Source organism: Pan troglodytes, chromosome 6 (genome assembly GCF_028858775.2).
Source record: "Pan troglodytes isolate AG18354 chromosome 6, NHGRI_mPanTro3-v2.0_pri, whole genome shotgun sequence".
In the NCBI taxonomy this organism is placed as follows: Eukaryota; Metazoa; Chordata; class Mammalia; order Primates; family Hominidae; genus Pan; species Pan troglodytes.
In genome coordinates, this window is record NC_072404.2 from 28,942,306 (window position 1) to 28,957,843 (window position 15,538).

The following is a 15,538-nucleotide window of genomic DNA, read 5'->3' on the forward strand; positions in this document are numbered from 1 at the left end:
TTGAAAATTACTTAATAATGCAAGAAATACTCTTGCTGATCTTTCTCCTGTTCAAATCTGTCTGAACTTAATTGTAATGGCCTATTATAGTTGTCCTATTCTTTAAGAGAAATCCTCTAATTTTCTCTTAATATCTTTAGCATTAAGAGGAATCATAAAATTTTCCTAGAGCCAGGCCTTTTTTTTTTTTTTTTTTTTTTTTTTTTTTTGAGATCAAGTCTCGCTCTGTCACCCAGGCTGGAGTGCAGTGGCATGATCTCAGCTCACTGCAACCTCTGCCTCCCGGGTTCAAGTGATTCTCCTGCCTCAGCCTCCCGAGTAGCTGCTATTACAGACGCGCACCACCACGCCTGGCTAATTTTTGTATTTTTAGTAGAGTCAGGGTTTCGCCATGTTGGCCAGGCTGGTCTTGAACTCCTGACCCCAGGTGATCCACATGCCTTGGCTCCCAAAGTGCTGATCCAGGCCTTTCTGAGAGAACTGTTTTAACCTACTCCTGAATTCTTACTTCTCTTCTTCTATTCCTGTTTGGTCCATAACACCTTCCTTGAATAAATAACAAAAATAGCTTTTTTTTCTTAGTCCCAGCTCTTAAAGGGCAATTATGCCAAAGTCTCCTTTCCATTGCAAAGCTGTTTGGCCTGACCTGGCATATGTTTTCCTTAAGGAAGGCAGTCCCTCTTTTCCTTCTGCTTAGTCTAGGTATCTTCCTTTGTTTTTCCTTCACTATCCCACTTGCCTTATTCTAATTGTGTGTGTGTTTAAGTTCAATCCTGTTTTTCTCTGCTTTTCTGACAAATGTGATTTCTAGAGAAGTCTTTTTAATGTTTCTTAGCCTTTGCATTTATTATTGCTTTATTGAAGCTTTTCTAGTAACTAACCCAAGAAAATTATTTACCCCATCTAATAAGGGCCTCATTTCCCTTTATGTTTTCAGTGATTTAAATCTACCACCCAGCTGTAGTTGAATCTACAATCTGCTCAGGGATTTATACTCAATGCCAATTTGATATCATGCTGGGAGGGACTGATTGCAGAACCTTCTTGACAAGCCACATAAATCTAAAGGTTAGTCATTCCTCAGTCTTCTCTTTGGGATATAACAAAGAATAGAACGTGGGGCAGTTGACTGCATGCCTCTTACTAATGACAGCACATGTGATTAAAAGCTAATCCTCATACAGTGCTTTAGCACTTACATGGACCCAACTGCCTTTTGTAATCCTGTCGAGTAAACTTGATAGAGAGCAAAAGGTCGTGATACCAACAGATGCCTAAAATGTCTGCTGCTTCTGAGGTGAGCCTTTACTAGAACCAAAGGATTCTTCCTGTAAAAGCCCCCAAATCTTGCAGGCACTAAAGCAGCACCAAAGTTTCTTTCTTTATGACGCGTTGAGTATCTGTGCATACATATTTGAGGACCCGTCACTACTAGTTCTAACTATAGGACATTGACCTGAGCATTAAATTGGGCTTTCTATTCTTTCTTCCCTAAACTAAACTTACCCACCCAGTCTGAGGCAGAGCAGCTGATGAGCAGGAACAGTCCTCTCCTGCCAGAGCAGCAACCCTGCCCCGATGATTGATGTCCCACTTTTGGGGCAGACCTAGGAAAGAAGAATGAGCCAGAATGCCTGGCTATCTATTGTCGGTGTCCTCTGCCACACTCTTGTTCATCCTGTATTCACTCTTCCACATGTGATGGATGGAGACTGAAACTTCCTTCTCAGTACTTACCTTCCCAGGGGAAGAGGGAATACATTATGAGTGAGGAATCTCATGGTTCCTTAAATGATTAAGTTATCTCAATATCATTTTTGATTATCTGATCTCTTATCACATTATTTCCTAGACTTTTTTTTTGAGAGCAGTTTTAATTTCATAGAAAATTTGAGCCAGGTGTGGTAGCTCGTGCCTGTAATCCCTATATTTTGAGAGGCCAAGGTAGTAAGATTGCTTTAATGCAGGAGTTGGAGACCAGCCTGGGCAACACAGTGAGACCTCGTCTCTACAAAAGATAAAAAAAATTAGCCAGGCATGGTGGTACACGCCTGTGGTCCCAGCTACTTGGGAGGAGGGGTGGGAGGATCACTTGAGCCCAGGAGTTCGAGGCTGCAGTAAGCCGAGATTGCACCACTGCACTCCAGCCTGGATGATAGAGCAAAACCCTGTCTCAAAAAAGAAAAAGAAAAATTGAGCAGAAAGTATAGTATTTACATTTATTCCCTCACCTCCTTCTCTACACACAGTTACCCCTATCATTAACATATTGCATTAGTGTGGTATGTTTGTTACAATTGATGAGTCAATATTGTTCCTTTTTTTTTTGAGACGGAATCTCGCTCTGTTGTCTAGGCTGGAATGTAGTGGCACGATCTCTGCTCACTGCAGCCTCTGTCTCCTGGGTTCAAGCGATTCTCATGCCTCAGCCTCCTGAGTAGCTGGGATTACAGGCGTGCGCCACCACGTCCAGCTCATTTTTGTATTTTTAGTAGAGACAGGGTTTCGCCATGTTGGCCAGGCTGGTCTCAAACTCCTCAAGTGATCCACCCATCTCAGCCTCCCAAAGTGCTGGGATTACAGGGGTAAGCCACTGTGCCCAGCCCCCAATATTGTCACATATTATTAATATTCATAGTTTACATTAGGGTTGACTCTGTGTTGCACATGTTACAGGTTTTGACAAATGTATAATGACATGTATACACCATTACAATGTCCTACAGAATAGTTTCACTGCCCTAAACATGTCCTGTTATCCACCTTCTCACTACATTTTTGAAATGGTATCTTTGTCATATATCAAATTGCCACTTAATGAAGATCCCTCACATTTTTTTTGTTTCTCAATATTTAATTATTTTGTTGCTTCTATGACTTGGGATTTTTTTCTCATTTGTGTTTCTTTATGGCTTATTTCTCATACAAGATAGCTAATTGTGTTTCCATATTTATCTTATTTGTGTCTGGCCATTTTACTGACTTGTTATTTCTATAAGTGTAAGTTGATTTATCTTTATCGTCTTACTAATTTGGCTAAGATTTCCAGAGCAAGGTTGAATAACAGTAATGACAAGGATTTGTATACCTGGTTTGTTTTATTTTATTATTATTTTATTTATTTTATTTTATTTTTGAGTCTCACTCTCACCCAGGCTGGAGTGCCAGGGCACAGTCTCGGCTCACTGCAACCTTTTGCCCGTGGGCTCAAGCGATCCTCCCACCTCAGCCTCCCAAGTAGCTGGGACCACAAATGCGTGCCACCACACCTGGCTATGTTTTTGTATTTTTGGTAGAGATGGGTTTTACCATGTTGCCCATGCTGACCTTGAACTCCTGAGATCAAGCCATCTGCCCACCTCGGCCTTCCAAAGTGTTTGGGATTATGGGCATGAGTCACCACACCCAGCCCCATATACCTTGTTTCAAGACTGAAATGAGAGCATGTCTGATGTTTCACTATTACATGTGATGTCTGCTGTTGATTAAAAAAAATTTTTTTTGTTTTAATTGACAAATAATAGTTGTACTTATATGGAATGTAGTGATGTTTCAATGCATATAATGTGTAGTGAACAAATCAGGCTAATTAGCATATCCATTCTCTCAAACACTTATTTCTCTTTGTTGGGAACATTCAATATCTTCTTTCTAGAATCTAATATTTATTATTATTATTTTATTAGAGACAGGCTTGCTCTGTCACCCAGGCTGGAGTGCAGTGGCATGATCACAGCTCAGTGCAACCTCAAACTCCTGGGCTCAAGTGATCCTCCCATTTCAACCTCCCAAGTAGCTGGGACTACAGGCATGTGCCACCACACCTGGCTAATTTTTTATTTTTAGTAGAGTCAGGGTCTCACTATGTTGCCTAGGCTGGCCGTGGACTCCTGGTTTCAAGCAATTCTGCCTTAGCCTACCAAAGTGCTGGGATTACAGGTGTAACCCACTGCTCCCAGCCTGAATCTATTACTGTTAACTATAGTCATCCTACAGTGATATAGAATACTAGAACTTTTTGCTCCCATCTAGCTGTAATTTTATGTCCTTTAACAAACCTCTCTCTATCCCTCCTTCCGCCTCCCCTTCCCTCTACCCTTTCCAGCCTCTAGTATCTTCTGTTCTGCTTTTTACTTGGATAAGATCAACCTTTTTAGCTTACACATATGAGTGAGAACATGTAGCATTTAACTTTCTGTTCCTAGCTTATTTCAACTAACATAATGTCTTCCAGTTCCATCCACATTGCCGTGAAAGACAAGATTTCATTCTTTGCTATGGCTGAATAGTATTCCATGGTGTATATATACCATATTTTCTTTATCAATTCATCTATCACTGGACACCTAGGTTGACTCTATATCTTGGCTGTTGTGCATAGTGCTGCAGTAAACATGGGGGTGCAGATGTCTCTTTGTTATAATGATATCACTGGAGTACAGTGATGCAATCACAACTCACTGCAACCTCCACCTCTGGGGCTCAAGTGATCCTCTTACCTCAGCACCACCCCCACCTCCAGTCACTGGGACTACAGACACACACCACCACGCCTGGCTAATTTTTGTATTTTTTTTTTGTAGAGACAGAGTTTCATCATGGTGCCCCGGCTGGTCTCGAATTCCTAGGCTCAAGCAATCCACCTGCCTTGGCCTCCCAAAATGCTAGGATTGGAGGTTTGAGCGACCACACCCAGCCCCCATTTCTTGTCTGTGGATATACCTTTCTTTAGCTTATTAATAACAGGAGGGGCCTTTCACTATAGGTCAGTCCCATCCTTTTTTTTTTTTTTTTTTAATTGAGATGGAGTCTCGCTCTGTTGCCCAGGCTGGAGTGCAGTGGCTCGATCTCAGCTCACTGCAAGCTCCGCCTCCTGGGTTCATGCCATTCTCCTGCCTCAGTCTCCCGAGTAGCTGGGACTACAGGTGCCCACCACCACACCTGGCTAATTTTTTGTGTTTTTAGTAGAGGCGGGATTTCACTGTGTTAGCCAGGATGGTCTCAATCTCCTGACCTTGTGATCCGCCCGCCTCAGCCTCCCAAGGTGCTGGGATTACAGGCGTGAGTCGCTGCACCCGGCAGTCCCATCTCTTATTGGAAATTATCAGTCTATTGTAGTATAGGCAAATAAATGTACCATTTGGATACAAAAGACTCTTCCTACTTATTTTCCCCACCCCTCCAACCATTAATATCCAGCTGGACATTAATCTTAGACTAAAACTCAGTTGCTGTACAAAGATCTACATTTCTTCAACCTCCTTCAGTGCCTATAAAGTCATTCTACTTATAAACTCTGTTGTTGAGTATGCCTTGGAGATGTTTTTGCTGTATTTTGGTTTAACCCTATGTTTCATAGAAGTTCCATCACTAGCCATAGATTTCTCCCCATGATCTGATATAATCTGATTTGCTTGATGCTTTATCATCTTTATTCTTCACTCCCCACCCCTTTCTCCCTCTCCTTCTCTCCCTCCTTTGACCTCCAAGGCAACTTGATCACTTGTTTTTTGGTGGTAACCAAATAGTTAACTTGGTTATGCTACTTGGTATTTTTTGGTGTAGTATGTAGCAAAATCACCTGAGAGATCTGCCTCTGTACCCCCTCCCCAAATGAAATAAAATTTAAAAATTCAAGACACTTTGAGAATAAAAATAGCTTTAGTTATAAACCTGCATATAAGTTTTAAGCAATAGTCAATACTAGGCCTTATTTGAAAGTCTTCAAATAAGCTGTAAAAGTGAAATTTTGTTCATTTCCTAGCCTGCTATTTGAGGCTTATTTTCTCTCTCATTCTAAACATTATTATTTTATTTTATCTTCACAAAATAATACAATAAGAATAACAGAGATTTATCTATCAGAAACTATATTAACAGTTTTAGTAAAATACTTAAAATTTGCAAAATGCAAATCCTCTGAGCCATGAAGCCAATCTTAGATTTGTAAGCGATATTTTTTTTTACTCTGAATATATTATTTGCCTCATATTCCCAGTGCCTAGGACAGTCTTTAATACATTGTATACACCAAGTTTTCTGTAAGCCTAATCTCTATATTTTGTCTTTAACTTCGTTAAGAAATTAAGATTTTATTTGGCAAAAAGGACATTTATTTTTCTTGATACTCATTTATAAGTGTTCTAGTAAGCCTTAAATTTTTTTCTTTATTATTCCATTTTCCCCACATTTTAATTAAGTATTACTCAGAGCTGCCTTCTTTAAGCAGCTTATGGTGATACTATTTTGACGTTGGTCAGAAATCAGAATTTAAAACTGGCTGCTATCCAGCTTCTATCAGAAGTGCATTTGAGAGAAGTGTTATTTAATAAAAGATTGCTGAAAGGACATTTAGTTCATCTCCTCTCTGTATTCTGAGCTGTTTCTGTTTCAAATTAGATCTGTGAATGCTACTTTCTTAGGAAATGCAGTGTATGTTCTCAATTTCATCAAGGATAAATAATGGAAAATAAATCATATAAAAACTAATTGCTGCGTTTGAAAAACTGTCAGGGTGTCAGGGGCACTGCCATGATGTCATTGAATTTCCCCCAGAAAAGCTTACCATGAGAAATGTCTTAGAATCTGTGTCAGAAAAAAAAAAAAAAGACTTCTCTGAAGGGTTAGTAGACTTGTTTCTGATTATGAGGAACTTTTTCTTTCCTCTTGACTGTTGGAAAACTCAGTGCAAAATTTTTATACTACATGGCAGCGACTCTGTAAGTCCTTTCTAAATATGTCTTCAAAAGAAATTCTGTGCTGGAAAAAGATTGGCTTTAAATAGAAAATAGAGATAAAGCATTTGGCAAGCACCTTTTTAATATGTATTGCCAAGCTAGGCTAGTGAGCCTCTTTTTATTTTATGTATTTTTCCTTTGATTAGAAAACGTTGTGTGACGTGATCCTCATGGTCCAGGAAAGAAAGATACCTGCTCATCGTGTTGTTCTTGCTGCAGCCAGTCATTTTTTTAACTTAATGTTCACAAGTAAGTATCTTAAGGTAAAACATGCCATTATTTCTTCTATGAGAATGAAGTAAAATCTAAAAGAGAATATGTCATTTTTTCTAATTTTTAAAGCAGTTAAGAACTTAAGGCCACAGAACAGTGAAGAGATTGAAAAAGTAGTCAGCTGATAACCAAAGGAAAAAATGTCCTTTCATTAGACCTAAAGGCCTGATGCCTTTATTGATGGAGGTACAGCTTCTACTTAAAAGCCCAGGGTTGAGGTGGAGGTTGCAGTGAGCCGAGATTGCGCCACTGCACTCCATCCTGGGCGTCAGAGCGAGACTCTGTCTCAAAAAAAAAAAAAAAAAAAAAAAAGCCCAGGGTTTTCTTTTTAACCTTAGGTGGAAAGACAAAGAAGCAGATAAATTTCATAATATTTTAGCCGGCAAGTTAAACCTTAAAAAAAAAAATAGCTGTAGCATATTGTGCTAGAAAGAACCCTGGATTTGGTGTTCAGAACTGGGTCCAAGTCCTACTTCCTCTACTTAGTACTATTTTATGAGCTTGGGAAAAAAACAAAATCTAGTTTTATGTTTCTGTTAATATGGTCTTAAAAAGAAGTACACTAATTCACTCTTTTCTTAGCTTAATTTAAGGCACATCTTGTGTGGAGAATTAATTTGCATTCACTATAGAAATGTTGGGCTTGCTGGGGCATTTTCTTCCAGAGAGAACTGTCCCGTTATTTTTCTGCATATTTAACATGGCCTGGAATGCCGTGGTTCCTCAGTCAAACTTGTGATAGTACAGATGCCATTTATGTTTCTTCTCTTCATTGTAGCTAACATGCTTGAATCAAAGTCCTTTGAAGTAGAACTCAAAGATGCTGAACCTGATATTATTGAACAACTGGTGGAATTTGCTTATACTGCTAGGTGAGTTAAGTATTATTTTTATTTTAGAGAAGTAATGTTGGTATCTACCATGGCAAAGCATTGTTGTAACAAATAGTTGCACTACAAATTCTTCAAAATGAAAAACCGCAAGGATGGAAGAGTTTGAGTATCCTATGCCATACTAATTCAAGGACTGAAAGTTTAATTTTGTGTTTAATTTCAGGGGCTATTAGGATACATTCCACAGTAACATTTAAATAATAAAAAATCATGGGTAACTAATATTCCCTCTAACTTATTTGCAGAATTTCCGTGAATAGCAACAATGTTCAGTCTTTGTTGGATGCAGCAAACCAATATCAGATTGAACCTGTGAAGAAAATGTGTGTTGATTTTTTGAAAGAACAAGTTGATGCTTCAAATTGTCTTGGTAAGAAATATCAGATTCCTGTTGTGTGTTTATTTTGTTTTATCTTCTATTTCTAATTTAATTTTTTTAAACGGCTGATTTTAAGTATCCTCATTTAACCTTAAAGACATTGTCCACTAGAACGTTTTCTAGTAATAAAATTTAAGAGGGGCTTAGAGAGATGCATATTAACCTGGGCAGCAGCAAGCTTATTAAATATTATATCAACATTTTCTAAAACACAAAATGGCATTTATAATGGTTTTTCACAGATCTAGGACAAGGAATAAGGATTGCATGTGGTGATGGTAACATGATTATGAATGTTTCCTTTTATTTAAGCACTTATGATATGCTAAGGTCTATCACAGATGAGGCAACTTATAGTTAGGTAACTTGCCAGAGGTCACATAGCTAATATATGAACGAGCTGGGATTGGAACTCAAGTAATCTAATTCTTAGCTACTACACCTTGCTGCCTCCCCACATTGTCAAAATGCTGTTTTATACTAGAAAACATAACCTTAGTCTATAAATTAAGATACTATCTGAGGGACTGCTATAGCCATTTTGAAGCTATTAATAAAGTATTTTCTATTTTGTGATAGGAGAAGCAGAAAAAGTTGATCAGAGCCTTCCAGAGTGTGGTATGCTTTTCACTGTGTGATGATCCTTAGTGGCACATGAATGAACGTCCAGATGTTTGTGCAGTAGCCCACCCTTATCTGCAGGATACGTTCCAAGACCCCCAGTGAATGCCTGAAACTGCAGATAGTACTGAATCCTATATATACTGTGTTTTTTATGATACATACATGCCTATGATGAAGTTTAATTTCTAAATTAGACAGTAAAAGATTAACAACAACAATAATAAAATAGAACAACTTTAACAATATGCTAGCATCACTACTCTTATATTTTGGGGCCATTATTAAGTAAAATAAGGGTTACTTGAACAGAGCACTGCAATACTAGGGTAGTCCACTTCATAACCAGGATGGTTTCTTAAGTGACAGGCAGGTAGGTTATACCGCATGGATATGCTGGTCAAAGGGATGATTTCTGTCCCAGGCAGGATGGAGCAGGATGACGTGAGATTTCATCACACAACTCAGAACAGCACACAATTTCAAACATATGAATTGTTTATTTCTGGAATTTTCCATTTAATGTTTTTGAACCACAGAAAGCAAAACCATGGATAAGGGGGACTACTCTAATTCCATTTTCCTACCCTTGTTGTGATTCAGAGGCTTTAAAGAAAGGGAAGAGTGCTGGTATAGGAGTGCTAGGAAAGCAGGGAGGAAAGAAAAGTAGAATGAAGGAAAGTATAAAGAGGGGTCAAAGAATCCAGTCAGTGCTAAGATATTTGACCCAGGAGAAAAGAAGCGGGGTGCTAAATGACAAGAACGCAAAGACTGATGCAAAGGGCTCCTGGAGATGCTTCAGAATTTTGGCAAGCCTCCTCTGTCCCTACTTTTTGTAGGCTTTCCTCCTTCCGGACACTTTAGTACTCCTTCCTGCATACCCCCTCACTGTGAGCACAGAGAGAGAGATCTTGGAAGGCAGATGGAAAGCAGCAGAATAAATTTCAGGAGGGAGTAAAAGTCAGGTGAAGGGAATAAAAATGAGACTTAGCCTAATATCCAGAAAAGGGATTGGACTAGATGGAGCAGGAAGAGAAATAGCTATGCAGGTGAATATACTGAAGGAATTTTTAAAAGGTAGCCATGGGTCTACATATTGAAAAGATCCCTATATTAGAAAATAAAAGGCCAATCTCTCATCCTACCTATACAGCAGAGACACTCTGGCATGAGTCCTTCCATCTCTTTGGGCCGTAATTGGGGCTTCACTCATCAATAAGATTTATATTCCTAAGATTTAAGCTTACTTCCATTATATAAATAATTATCTTCAGACAATGTACTATAAAAGGGGAATTACCTTAATTAAGTTTTTGGAAATGATGGCTTATGTTTGTTTCTATAACTCCCTAGCACTCTAAATTTCCTCCTGGGGTGATTCAACTACAAAGAAGAATGGCTGAAATATAGGTAGGTAGTAGATGTGGTGGTGCAAAGCATAGTGTGGAACCTGGAGTGAGTCTGTGCTAAGCACATCTTAGGCTTTGGGCTTCTGAGGAGACCATTTAGTAGTTTTGCCTCTGGATACCTTCTATCCTTACTGTTCACAAAGCTGGGAGGAAGGACAGCCCCACCACCTAGAAAGTAGACTGATTCCTGGCTAAGCTTCTGGCAAAGACAGTGGCCCAGCCAGGTGAGCCAAGTGCCATGGCCCAATAACTAGGGAAACCGCTTCTGCTTGCTTTCTGTTTAGCCTTGAGCATGGCTCTCAATGTCAGCTGATTGGATAATTCCTAGCTTAGTTTTCACCACCTGTCAATTCTCTGCTGCCCAGAAAGAGTCCATCAATCGAACTTCCACAAATGCTAAAGGAACCGGTGGCAGCTGATGGAATCGGGCAAAGATCATGTAAAAAATTAAACCCAGTACCAGCCTGGCCAACATGGTGAAACCCCTCTCTACCAAAAAAATACAAAAATTAGCCGAGCGCAGGCGTGGTGGCACACACCTGTAGTCCCAGCTACTCCAGAGGCCGAGGCGGGAAAATCGTTTGAACCGGGAGGCGGAGGTTGCAGTGAGCCGAGATCTTGCCACTGAACTCCAGCTGCATGAGACAGTGAGACCCTGTCTTGGAAAAAACAACAACAAAAAAAAACAGTAGTTTGAGGAACAGAAAACCAAGCTAAACAGCCAAAATGAATGGCTCCTGTAAGGCAAATTTAATGTAAGAAATAGAAGGGAACAAATTAACCGGGCATGGTTGTGCGCGCCTGCGGTCCAAGCTACTCCGGAGGCTGAAGCGGGAAAATCGCTTGAACCGGGAGGCGGAGGTTGCAGTGAGTGAGCCGAGATTGCGCCACTGCACTCTAGGCTGGACTACAGAGTGAGACTCTGTCTCAAGAAAAAAAAAAAAAAAAAAAGCAAACTTAAAAATACGATGTGTAAAAATATGGTTTTACAGTTTTTTGACATTCAGTTGAATTGAAAAATAGAATGGATACTCTTAAAACTCAAACCGAAGAAGATCAAACAGGAAGTTGCCTCATGATAAGAAACAAAAATGCAAAGGAAGCCACTAGTGAGAAGATAAAAGAAAGGGAAGGAAGATACAGGAACTGCAGTGTGAGGTAGGAGTTCCAGAAGGAACAGATGGAGAAAGCAATAATCAAATAAGACTACGACTTCTTTGGGTTTAAAAAAAAAAAAAAAAAAGAACTTTAACTTTCGGACTAAGTTATACTGAGTATTAAACCTGATCAATGAACTAAGATATTCCTCCCTCAGATATATTCTAGTGATATTTTTCACCTTCAAAGATCAAAAGAGAGCTTACATTTGGGGTGATAAAAATATTCTGGAACTAGATAGTGGTGACTGTGGTACAACATTGTGAACGAAGTAAATGTCACGGTAAGTTTTATGTGTATTTTACCACATTAAAAAAAAAAGTGACCCTACAGCTAGCAGGTCCCAAAAGAAACTCCCACACCCACTAGCAGTCACTCCCCATTCTTCCTCCGGCAGGCCTGGCAACCATGAATCTGCTTTCTGCCCCTATAAATTAGCCTATTCTGAGTGTTTCATATAAATTGAATCATACCAAAGGTGGCCCTTTGTGTCTGGCCTCTTTGAGCACAGTGTTTTTAGGGTTCATCCATATTGTAGCATTTATCAGTACTTCATTTCTTCTTATGGCTGAATAATATTCCATTGCATGGATATACCAAAATGTGTTTATCCATTTACTGATGGGTGAATGTTTGGATTGTTTCCAAGCCAGCACATTTTATAGAGGAAAAGGAAAGCACTGGTTAACTTGAACAAAAAAAAATAAAAGTGCTTTCTGCCATCTGGGACCTTGGCTGTGGATCAGGTGAGTGCACAGGTCAGACCAAAGCCCTACAGTTGGCACAGCCTGGGCCTCTGTCCATGGTTGCAGGGGCATCTCTGCAGCTACTGCATGCAGTGATCATGGGGGCCCCAGCCCTGGGCTTAGGCAAGGGCACTGTGTAGTTGTACATCACCAAACACTTCAAGCTGAGGCACCTCTCCAGCAGGGACTGCTCCAGGACAACATGCTACAGGGCACATAAATTGGTGTGTTAGCCAAGGCTTTTCTTGACCAAGGGAAACTCATCCCAAATGATGTTACGACTCGGCTGGCCCTTCGTGAACTGAAAAATCTCACCTAATATAGCTGGTTTTCCAAGGACACTGCCATAGGCAGAAGCCCTAGATGAGCTTATCAGATAGACACAATGATTAACTTGTATGTGCCCTTGGAGGTCATTTAAACAACACTTCACTGCTTGCTGTTCATCTAGCTAGTGGCCGAGTCGACTACATTGAATTCAACCGTCCCCAAACTGTGGGTATTGCTGATCTGACTGGGAAGCCTCTCATTCGGCCTGAGAATAATAGACCAGAGACACAGTTATCAAGAGACTGAAGACTTATGGAGCCAGTCCCAGAACTTTAGCAGAAAAAAACAGGGATGTTGGAAACACTCTCCAGAGCAGAAACCAACAAGATTTAACGTCATGTTTATGCTTTCCTACAAACTAAAGTTCCACAAAATCAGAAAGCCCCAGTTACTCCATGAGGAGAAATGGTTATAACTAGTAAGATGAGCAGAACCTCCTTGTCCTTGGATTTAGAGGCTCCTTTTCCTAAGAATGGAGCATGTATAAATAAGAATGTAGGCATGTATAAGAATGTATGCATGTATAAATTCTTTGAAAATTATATTATTTCTACAGATTTTATTCTGGATACTAATGATGTGCCAGATGAATCAGATACTGATTCATCTTTTGAAATCATCTAATGTGTTTTATGCAGTTATCTTCTAGCAGTGTGCAATTCAAAAACATCATTGGTGTCTAAACTTTTAAAACATGTTAGAGCAAAATTAAAAGAGCAATTAGTAGTCTTTTTTCTTCAGTAAGAATAAGTGGTTGATAAAATTTTCATATTTTTCTGGAAAAGTTTTTAAAAGTTACATGTCATTTGGGGAAAATATAAGTTTTTGCATAGAGATATTTATAGCCCTGTGGAACATGGTTTTGTGAGACATCATATCTATAAAATTCCAGAAAAACAGCAGCTGGATTTACAGATCTGTTGCAAGATGCAAATTCACTGCTGCCTTTACACTAAGAAATTTATAAGCTAGCCATATATGCTATATTTATTTTGTTGTTAAACATACCTTAAGTTTACTCAGAATTTTCAGTTTGCTATACAATTATCAATTAGCATATGGGAATATATTACTTTAAGATGACTTGTTTTCTTTTGAAAATACATATGTGCCGAGGGATATGATTTATATCCCTCAGAAATTGACATTGTAAGTTCTTGGATAAGTTCTTGCACCACAGTTGAATGAATTTTCAATGGAAAATGTAATTTAAAGACTTATTTTTTCATCTGTTACTCAGGTTTAGAAATGTATGTTTTAAGATCTACTTGCCAGTTTCTCTTTTTGATCCAAACATATGATCTGCCTCGATAAATAACAACATCTGGTACCAAGAAAAAGAAAGAAAGAAAAAAGATTAAGAGTAAACCTGTGGCACTATGTAAAGTGAACATACTTTGTTGTTACGAAATAGAAATAATAGATCAGGCATGTCTGGGGAGTATTCCCTTTGCATAACAAACACAATTAGTAAACAGGTATAGCAACAAAAAGAATTTACATAATGGTTAACAGGGATCAAGAAAGTGACTTTCCTGAAAGAGTTATTTATTCCTGATGACATTGATACCTGGTAGTGTTCGCTGCCACCCTATCTTAAGGGTAAAGAATTCTGCTGGTGAGTGTCATCTGAGCAACCATTTAAAAATCCGAATCATTTTAGATTTCTTAGTGGGGCAACAAGGATGCATGCTTATGTACTGTGACTTGGTAGGAGAAGTGGGCCAATATGAGAGGTGGAGATAAAACTCGACTGTCTTCCATGGCATATTTACTTTTACTTGATGCTGAATCAAATGAAACAAGCCCTTGTACAGCTGCTATTAACTGCCTTTGAAAATGTGGCCCTTTTTTCCCAGAAACTTGAAATAAAAATGCCAACAAATGGTTCTTGTGTATTTTGGTAGAAAAAAACTTACTTTCCTTTTCTTTTGATTGAAAAAAAATTATTGTTGATCTTTGAAAATGAATCAAGTCTTTAAAGAGGATTATAGTAGATATTTCATTCTTTATAAAACTTTCCTTAATGCCTATTTATTTTTGTGTTTGCATGTTTATTTTTGTGGGTACATAGTTAGTATATTTATGTGGTATATAAAATGTTTTGATACAGGCATGCAATGTGAAATAAGCACATCATGGAGAATGGGGTATCCATCCCCTCAAGGATTTATCCTTTGAGTAACAAACAATCCAATTACACTCTAAGTTATTTTAAAGTGTACAATTAAGTATTGACTATAGTCACCCTGTTGTGTTATCAAATAATAGGTCTTATTTATTCTTTTTTTTTTTTGGTACCCATTAATCCTCCCCTCAATCTCCCAACTACCATTCCAGGCCTCTGGTAACCATCTTTCTACTCTCTGTAGAAAGATGAGTAGATGTAGAAGATGAGTTCAACTGTTTTGATTTTTAGATCCCACAAATAAACGAGAATATGTGATGTTTGTCTTTCTGTGCCTGGCTTATTTCACTTAACATAATTATCTCCAGTTCCATCCATGCTGTTGCAAATGACTAGATCTCATTCTTTTTTATGGCTGAGTAGTACTCCATTGTGTATATATATCACAGTTTCTTTACCCATTCATCTGTTGATGGACACTTACGTTGCTTCCAAATCTTAGCTATTGTAGACAGTGCTGCAGCAAACATAAGGATGCAGATATCTCTTTGATATACTGATTTCCTTTCTTTTGGGTATATACCCAGAAGTGGGATTGCTGGATCACATGTTAGCTCAATTTTTAGTTTTTTGAGAAACCTCCAAGCTATTCTCCATAGTGGTTGTACTAATTTACATTTCCACCAACAGTGTACGAGGGTTCCCTTTTCTCCACATCCTTGCCAGCATTTGTTATTAACTATCTTTTGGATATGAGCCATTTTAACTGGGGTGAGATGATATCTCATTATAGTTTTGATTTGCATTTCTCTGATGATCAAGGATGTTGAATACCTTTTCATAAGTCTGTTTGCCATTTGTATG

At 38.7% G+C, this 15,538-nt stretch overlaps 1 protein-coding gene and 1 pseudogene across 9 annotated transcripts in view; both read left to right on the top strand.

Annotated features, from left to right (window-relative positions):
• KLHL7 (kelch like family member 7) overlaps positions 1-15,538 on the top strand; it is a 69,705-nt gene that overhangs the window by 11,139 nt on the left and 43,028 nt on the right. For 2 of the 9 annotated variants that reach the window (XM_054687428.2, XM_063814122.1), the window contains exons 2-6: positions 938-1,068; positions 4,584-4,676; positions 6,884-6,986; positions 7,789-7,882; positions 8,149-8,273. In XM_054687428.2, the coding sequence (XP_054543403.1) occupies positions 4,662-4,676; positions 6,884-6,986; positions 7,789-7,882; positions 8,149-8,273 (337 nt within the window). In that variant the 5' untranslated portion in view covers positions 938-1,068; positions 4,584-4,661. Of the gene's footprint in view, positions 1-937; positions 1,069-4,583; positions 4,677-6,883; positions 6,987-7,788; positions 7,883-8,148; positions 8,274-8,861; positions 9,152-10,256; positions 10,314-15,538 lie in introns of those variants that run through there. The other 7 variants (XM_001155436.7, XM_009452759.5, XM_527686.8 and 4 more) reach the window with 5 other exon arrangements.
• Positions 12,159-13,028, top strand: LOC134810414 (GTP:AMP phosphotransferase AK3, mitochondrial-like; annotated as a pseudogene).